The sequence below is a fragment of the Salmo trutta genome, chromosome 5 (genome assembly GCF_901001165.1).
Source record: "Salmo trutta chromosome 5, fSalTru1.1, whole genome shotgun sequence".
In the NCBI taxonomy this organism is placed as follows: Eukaryota; Metazoa; Chordata; class Actinopteri; order Salmoniformes; family Salmonidae; genus Salmo; species Salmo trutta.
Genome location: NC_042961.1, coordinates 61125946 through 61135115, shown reverse-complemented (window position 1 = coordinate 61135115; position 9170 = coordinate 61125946). Strand labels below are relative to the sequence as shown.

At 41.8% G+C, this 9170-nt stretch overlaps 1 protein-coding gene across 1 annotated transcript in view; it reads right to left on the bottom strand.

Annotated features, from left to right (window-relative positions):
• Nucleotides 1–2754: 2754 nt before the first annotated feature.
• The window catches only part of LOC115194667 (zinc finger protein 251-like), a 110782-nt gene continuing 104366 nt past the window's right edge, over nt 2755–9170 (bottom strand). Inside the window, exons 4-5 of the mRNA XM_029754540.1 lie at nt 5433–5870; nt 2755–4809 (exon numbers count right to left, since the gene is read on the bottom strand). Of these exons, the coding sequence (XP_029610400.1) occupies nt 3203–4809; nt 5433–5870 (2045 nt within the window). The 3' untranslated portion in view covers nt 2755–3202. The remainder of the gene's footprint in view (nt 4810–5432; nt 5871–9170) is intronic.

The window sequence follows — 9170 nt, the reverse complement described above, 5'->3', positions numbered from 1 at the left end:
GTGGAACCATCTTCCCCCTGAAGCTAGGACAGCAGGGTCCCTGCCCATCTTCCCCCTGAAGCTAGGACAGCAGAGTCCCTGGCCATCTTCTCCCTGAAGCTAGGACAGCAGAGTCCCTGCCCATCTTCCCCCTGAAGCTAGGATAGCAGAGTCCCTGCCCATCTTCCCCCTGAAGCTAGGACAGCAGAGTCCCTGCCCATCTTCCCCCTGAAGCTAAGACAGCAGAGTCCCTGCCCATCTTCGGAAAACATCTGAAACAACGCCTCTTCAAAGAGTATCGTAAATACCAGCTCTGAAACATTTTCTATTAACAACCACTCAGCGAGACGTCAGCTCAGGGGTCGAAGTTCATCAGGATCTCCTAGGGCAATAACACCAAAAGTTCATGGTGAGAATAATTTCTCAGCTCTGCAACTTATTATTAAATAAATACCTTCGTTTTTAATACCTTAGTGCGCCCCAAACCCTTCATCTGTGGACCTGGAGTTCCTCACCGTAATGGGACCTAGTGTACCACGAGACAAAAGAGGTATACTCACCTTGTCATGCCTTAGCCTAACACCCTGAGACATTTTGATACACACCCCAAAGCATGGACCCAACACAGTAACAAAGAGAGGAAACCCTCTGGTCTATTTCGGTCGGTGGCCCCTCCAGAGGAAATGCACAGCCAGTATTTATTCAAGCAAAGCCCTTTATAATCAGTCTACTCATCCTATGGATTCTCTAGCTCTCCACCTCCAGGAAACACAATCCTGTTCCTCCTAAAGAAAAATACTAAATACATGACCCTGCACGTGTGGATAAAAAGCGGAAGCTTACCTCTAACTGATGTCTTAGAATTCAGAAAACGTTAACAAAATACAGCAGTAGAATATTTAGCAAAAAGGCCCCAGAGAGAGAGGTTCTAAAAACAGGCCGTCTACAAAGAAAAATAACTTGCCAACAATGACTTATATACAGTCCAGCCTCGCTTGTAAACTCCTCCCTAAAGCAGTTAAATCTGATTCAGACAATACAGGAATACCCCCTTATCCAATCACTACTCCCCTGGTTCCATCCCCTTATCCAATCACTACTCCCCTGGTTACATCCCCTTATCCAATCACTAGTCCCCTGGTTACAAAACATCTCCCTTATCCAATCACTACTGCCCTAGTTACAAAACATCCCTTTATCCAATCACTACTCCCCTGGTTACAAATCTTCCCCCTTATCCAATCACTACTCCCCTGGTTACAACCCCCCCTTATCCAATCACTAGTCCCCTGGTTCCAAAACATCTCCCTTACCCAATCACTACTCCCCTGGTTACAAAACATCGCCCTTATCCAATCACTACTCCCCTGGTTATGTAATGCTCACATTGATTATATAAGGGGGATGTTTTGTACAATTTCTTGAGATCGGATACATCTGGGTGGCTACTTTGAAGAATCCAAAATATTACATATATTTTGATTTAACACTTTTGGTTAATGCATGACTCCATATGTTACTTCATAGTTTGTGAAAGATTAGTGGAATCTGTGTGGGTAGCTGGATAGGTAGGATGACTGACAGTGAGGGTGAACAGGTGGTCACGGGTCAGGTGACAGAGAAATGGATGAGACTGAGGCAGGAATTCCTTTAACCATAAAGTGGTATATTTACTGAGTAGTCTGTGCTGCATAACAAAGGAAACAGAATAACGTGTATCCAATCAAATCCATCATCACAAAGATCTAATCATAACAATCATTCATTGTTAACATCATTTAGGGAATTCAACAATCCAGTTCATTAATAAGTCAATAGGAATCGTCGGTGAGTAATTTAGGCTCGTAACTATTTATCATAAATCATGAAAGAATAATACAAACAGTGATCGGTTATTCAATCTATAAATCGCCATTAGTTGGATATCAGAGCCGATCAGTTCAACAAACAATTGCTTTCTTATTTCACCCTTTCAAGTGTCTTCATGTGTACACGGAATTTCATTACATATTAACTATACCAATTGCATAATTGTCTTATTATGATCCGTAGGGCCGGAATCATTGACCATTCACATTAGACAAAATGTTTGAAGCGTGCGCTCCAAGCCACGCGATAATAACTTCAAACAACAACTGATGGCCCGCTCTCCCGATCGCAACAGATAGTTCAGATGAAAGTTCAGATGAAAGTTCAGATGAAAGTTCAGATGAAAGTTCAGATGAAAGTTCAGATGAAAGTTCAGATGAAAGTTCAGATGAAAGTTCAGATGAAAGTTCAGATGAAAGTTCAGATGAAAGTTCAGATGAAAGTTCAGATGAAAGTTCAGATGAAAGTTCAGATGAAAGTTCAGATGAAAGGTAACAGAGTCGGTGGACTTACGTGGATTCATGGACGCACAGAACTTCTGGATTTGACAGAGTGAAGGAAGAGAAAGCAGCGCGATCAGGCGATGGTGATTTCCTCCTTTTATGGAGTGGAGATCTGTCGGACATTTCCACCTGACCTAATTAAAGCGCCCCTGGCCCAGCTGAGTAAGTGGCAATGAATTAAAGGATTATTCCACCAACTCCATGGGCTTTTTCTACAGTTTGTCTTCACTGTTATTCTACAATGTAGAAAATAGTCAAAATAAAGAAAAACCCTTGAATGAGTAGGTGTATCCAAACTTTTGACTGATACTGTAAATCTATTTACATGTGCGAATACTTGGGAATATATTCCCTAAATACATTTTTAAAATGTCCAACAATGAATAAAAAACAAATACAAATATTCTATAGATTATCTTGTTTTAATCAGAAAACTTGGGGCCAAATAAAATCACCTATTGGGAATCCTACATTACATCTGGACATCTTGTATCCATATCTGACTACGACATTGAATGTTCACAACTCTCCAACCCCATCCCTCAGTTGTTCACCTAAAAAGTGGTGGTTGTCTGAACTGCAGTGTCCATTTCATACACAAAGAGTAGCAACATTACATGTCAGGTTCAGACAACAGCCCCATTATATCATTACTGTGACATTGGACTGAGCAGGATCAGGAGGACCAGTTAGAGTTGGTCCACAGGTGTATCTCAATACTCTCTTAGTCCCCTCTCTGTGTCCTCATTTACTTTCTTTGTGGATGTTTTTCACGTGTCAGCAGATTAGTCTTCTGAATTAATATTTTATCAGACTGAGCAGCCATGTTGTTTCCGATTGAAGCTTTTCCCTCAGTCACCACAGCTAAATGGTTTCTCTCTGCTGTGAGTCAATTTGTGCATATTTAAGGTATCCTTGCGATTGAAGCTTTTCCCACACTCACCACAGCTGAATGGTTTCTCTCTGGTGTGAGTCAATTTGTGCGTAGTTAAGGTCTCCTTGCGATTGAAGCTTTTCCCACAGTCACCACAGGTGAATGGCTTCTCTCCTGTGTGAGTCAGTTTATGCCTGGCTAGGTTCCTTTCAAGACCGAAGCTTTTCCCACACTCACCACAGCTGAATGGTTTCTCTCTGATGTGAGTCAATTTGTGACTGGTTAGGCGCACCTTCTGATTGAAGCTTTTCCCACAGTCACCACAGGTGAATGGTTTCTCTCTGCTGTGAGTCAATTTGTGCATATTTAAGGTATCCTTGCGATTGAAGCTTTTCCCACAGTCACCACAGGTGAATGGCTTCTCTCCTGTGTGAGTCAAATTATGCCTGGTTAGGCGCACCTTCCAATTGAAGTTTTTCCCACACTCACCACAGCTGAATGGTTTCTTTCTGGTGTGAGTCAATTTGTGCCTGGTTAGGTGCACCTTCTGATTGAAGCTTTTCCCACAGTCACCACAGGTGAATAGTTTCTCTCCTGTGTGAGTCAATTTATGCCTGGTTAGGCGCACCTTCCGATTGAAGCTTCTCCCACAGTCATGACAGCTAAAAAGTTTCTCTCTGGTGTGAGTCAATTTGTGCATAGTTAAGCTCTCCTTCCGACTGAAGCTTCTCCCACAGTCACCACAGGTGAATGGCTTCTCTCCTGTGTGAGTCAGTTTATGCCTGGTTAGGAAATCCGTGCGATTGAAGCTTTTCCCACAGTCACCACAGATAAATGGTTTCTCTCCTGTGTGAATCCTCATGTGCCTGGACAGAAATCCTTTGTGTTTGAAGGTCTTTCCACAAACAGGGCAGGTGCAGGGTTTCCCACCGTGACAGAGTGGGACATGGGCCTTCAGTTTACAGGTGGAGTTGTAGCGTTTTTGGCAGGAACTACATTCACTGGGTATCTTACTGAAGAGAGTCACATGTCTCTGCAGGTCAGCTTTCAGAGCAAACGTTTCTCCACAGTCACGGCAGTGGTGAGTTCTTCTAGCTGTGGTGCTGGGTTTGGAACAGTGTTTCTCCAATGGTGGACTGGGATCCAATGGTGGGCTGCTGTCAAGTCCTACTGTGTAGCTGCTTACAGCTGAGCTGTGGCTGGAGGCATTGTTTTGATTATCTGGAGGGTCACAGGGAATATTAAGACCCTTAATGTGGGTCACAGTGACAAAAGGTTTGAGATCCACTGGTTTAGAGTCACTCTCTCTGTTCTCCACAGTCTGGGTTTGGGGAAGAGTCAAGGACTGATGTGGGTCCTCCTGATCACATTCACTTTTCACACAGGAAGTAGTGAATGTGGAGTCTTTGGTAACAAAGACCCCTTGAAGCTGCTCTTCCTCCTGACTGGTCCTGACTTCCTCCTGTTCCTCTTTAATCTGTATGGTCTCTGGGTCCTCCTGCCCCAGACTGGGGCTCCACTCCTGCTCACAGTGCTGCTGCTCAGGGGGAACCTCCTCTTCAGAGACAGAGAACTGCAGGGAGTCTGGAGGGAAGGAGAGAAGGAACAGATGTTATTTATATATTACAGAATTAAATACAACACTTGAATCACAAATGTGAATTATAGAGCTCAATGATTTTTTAATTGAAAATGTCTTTATTTGTATTGATCCAAAATAACAACAGTAGCTAAAATAATGTGCAATACAGATAAAAATAGTTGTACTGCTCCCAAACTTGATATTATAATAAAGCTTGTACACGTCCTAATAATTTGAAAGATTTCTCAGAAAACTAGATGTTTTGATCACCGTATGTTTACTTCTATTATGACCTCACGGCGTTTAAGATGAGCAGAGTCAGGGGTCTACAGGACTGAAGCCGTACTCTGCCTACTGCCATCATCAATATAATATTGAATTACTAGTGTGAACGTAAACGTACTCACAGTCTCTAATGAAATGCATTGGAGTCAGAAAGGCTGTGCTTCATAAGCTATTTCAATCATCTTTTCCTGACAGATAACTTTTTAATTATGCCCGGTGAATCTTAGCTATATTATAAACTGTTCTTTAAAAATGGATGCAATGGAGATCCCTGTTACCGGAAACAGTTTATTAACTAAGTAGAACCGTAGCTAGCTAGGTATTAGATCTACGTACAAACCTATTCTACATAGTTTTATCTCTGGTGTCCTCCGCAGCAGTCTCCGTAGCAGATCATTCTCTTCCTGGTACTCTGCTACAGTTTCCTCAACCGCACCAAGAATCTCCACAGCAGCAGATGCCGTTAAACATTCATTTAACAACAAACGAAACGACTGTAGTTTAGACGTTTTCAGTGGACTGAGAGTTGGGTGTTCAGCTAGTATGGCTTCTTGATGTGGGTCCATCTGATCACATTCACTTTTCACACAGGAAGGACTGAATATGGAGTCTTTGGTATCAACGAGCCCTTGAAGCTGCTCTTCGTCCTGACTGGTCCTGACTTCCTCTTGTTCCTCTTTCATCTTTGTGGTCTCTGGGTCCTTCTGCCTCAGACTGGGACTCCACTCCTGCTGCTCAGGGGGAACCTCCTCTTCAGAGACAGAGAGCTGCAGGGAGTCTGGAGGGAAGGAATAGCAGAGGTTTACACTCCCCTATGTATTTATTTAGACAGTGAAACTAACATTTACAAATGTGGCTCTATATTCCAGAATTTGGGATTTGAGATCAAATGTTTATATGAGGTGACAGTACAGAATGTCACCTTTTATTTGAGGGAATTTTCATAATATCTGTTTTACCATTTAGAAATCAAAGCACTTTATGTATCTAGTCCCCCAACGTGAATAAGTCAAAAGCGTTTGGATAAATTAACTTAGTGTATTACAGTAGTCAGAAGTGTAGTATTTGATCCCATATTCCTTACACACATTAAGCTTGTGAAATCACATACTTGTTGAATGCATTTGCAGTTTGTTTTGGTTGTGTTGTGGGTTTTGCCCAATAGGAACTGAATGGTGAATAATGTATTGTGTAAGTTTGGAGTCCCTTTTATTGTAAATACAATAGAATCTGTTTCTGGATAATAATGAATGAATCTTCAATGACGACAAGTGAGAAAGTTAAAAGGAACAAAGATCATCACCCCCCAAAATGCTGACCTCCCCTGTTATTGGTAAGGAGGGAGGTGTATGATCTTCACTCCTGATTTTGACGGATATGATCTTCATTATTCATCATTTATTCGTGATTATCCATAATCATAGTAGCAGTCACATGAATGTATAACTGTTCAGAAACATATTATATTCTTATTTACGTTTTTTTTGTTATTACTCCAAAAGTACAATACGTTACACTTGAAATGTGTGTAATTTAGCAGACGCTCTTATCTGCAGCAATTACAGGATACATCAGGGTTAAGTGCTTTGCTCAAGTGCACATGGACAGATTTTTTAACCTCATGTGGAAATAGTGAAGGGGTCTGAATACTTTCCGAATGCACTGTACATACGTACCTGTTCTACATAGTTGAACCTCTGATGTGATCTCCAGCAGTCTCCGTAGCCGATCATTCTCCTCCTGGTATTTCACTACCGTTTTCTCAACTTCCCCGAAAATCTCCACAGCAGCCGAAGTTAAGCGCTCATTTAAAAACACATGAAACGACTGTTGTTGAGACATTTTAAGTTGACTGGTAGCTAGTTAGCTATTCAGCTGTTAGCTTCTTCCACCAGGAAAGAACGATGTTCACTAGAAAGAAAAGTCCACTCGCAAGCTCACTTCCGCCTGTATCAGCGGGTGGCAAGACAATACCACAGCGCCTCTATGTGGACGGAGAGTTAACTACAAGGTACTGACTATTTTTATTTTTTAGCCACATTTCAAAGATAGTTACAGTCTCCAATTTCCAAAATTGCAATATGAGCCTTTTGGCTAATAGAGTACAAAGAGAGACAGCCTTCTCCTCCTGGTTATTCCCATCAACTGTACCAAACAGAGCGATAAATGGGTCTGGGGCTAGAACTCTATCGAAGGCTTTAGATAAGTCATCAGAAATGAGAGCCCAGAAAGCATGTAATTTAGGACGTGTCCAAAATAAGTGGGTCAACGTCCCCTCATCCTGCTCTCACCTCTCACACAGTGGTGTGTCCGGGAATGTTTGATTCAGTTTCACTTTTGAGTAATGTAACCTGTACAAAATTGTACAAAATTAAAATTAAACTGTACAAAATTGTGTCTGGCATTCACAGAACTGTGGTTTATAATCCTGAGAGCTTCTACCCAGTCCTCATCTGAGATTTCTGAACCAAGTTCTTGTTCCCAAGCCCTTTTAATAGTGTCTGTGGATACCTCCATGTTTTTAATAGTGTCTGTGGATACCTCCATGTTTTTAATAGTGTCTGTGGATACCTCTATGTTTTTAATAGTGTCTGTGGATACCTCCATGTTTTTAATAGTGTCTGTGGATACCTCTATGTTTTTAATAGTGTCTGTGGATACCTCTATGTTTTTAATAGTGTCTGTGGATACCTCCATGTTTTTAATAGTGTCTGTGGATACCTCTATGTGGGCCTGTAGCACATCCTACAGTCTAGAGACCGGCCCTTTTGAATGGAGTTTGACAAGGATCAGGCTGTCTAATGTAGGATTATTTGGCTTAATGCCATACTGTGGATATGTGTCCTTAAGAAATTCCTGATTTGGACGTATCTGAAAAAATGTGTTGTTGGCATGTTGAACTTTCCCTGTAATTGTTGAAATGAAGCTAACTGACCATCCATGTATAAATGACCAATTGCTGTAAGCCCCTTCTCCCTCCACTGTGAAAACATCATATCATCCAACGCAGGGTGGAAAGCATGATTCAGGCTAATCGGGCTGTCAATGTATACAGTGGGTATGTGAAGAAAATACCTAGAGATAAAGAAACCTGTGTAGGACAACCATTTTAATAGCGTTTATACGACCAACCAAGGAGATAGGCAGAGTTTTCCAAAAATCTATATTTTGTTTAAGCTGATAAATGTTCATGTCCCAATTCGTTTTCAATAGCTGATCAAGATCTCTTGTCACTACAATGCCAAGGCTTGTGAACTTGTCTATCACTGTTCTAAATGGGGTAGATTGCAGAAATTGCATATCCACAGGCCGTGATATCGGCATCAATTCGCTTTTTTTGCCAATTTATCTTGTAGCCAGAGAATGAGCTGAATGTATTCATCAAGTTAAGTAAGGGGGGGATATAAGTTTTAGGCTTGGATAAAAACAAAAGAACATCGTCTGCATATAGGGACATTTTGTGTTGCGTGTCTTTTATTTGAACAGAAGCTATATCGGCACATGCCCGAATCCGTGTAGCAAGGTGTTCCATGGCTATAGCGGAGAGCAGCCGAAATAGGGCAATAGAAAGCTACATGTGGGGAAAACGTTATATTATATAACTTATTGTATGAACTGAATTGAAAGACAACTTATTGTAACACAGGCAACTCCTGAAAGCTGCAACGGCTTGGGACTTCATTCTATAGCTGGAGGACTCCTGATATCTCCAGGAGTCATAAGTATCATTTTTTGTTGTCTTTATCTGTTGTGGTATAGTACTGTCTTTTTGTGAACGAGGGCCATCTACTTTAGGTGCTTCCTGTCTTCCCAGCAGCCTACTTGGTGTGAGCTGCTGACTGCTCATTATTTGCAGATAGTTGCTGACACATCATCCAGGATCAAGGGGCAGGGAAATTTGTGACTAGTTTTGGTAATCAGTGCCTGTATTGGAGAGGAAGTGGTTTCACCTCTCCAAGGCAATCAGCAATTAGTACAGGAAGGTTTGCTCTCCACCTCTGCGAGGCAATTATCAATTAGTGTTAGTACTTCAGTCTCCCCTGGTTTCTCAGCAGCAGCTGTAAGCAGCAGCGGACGT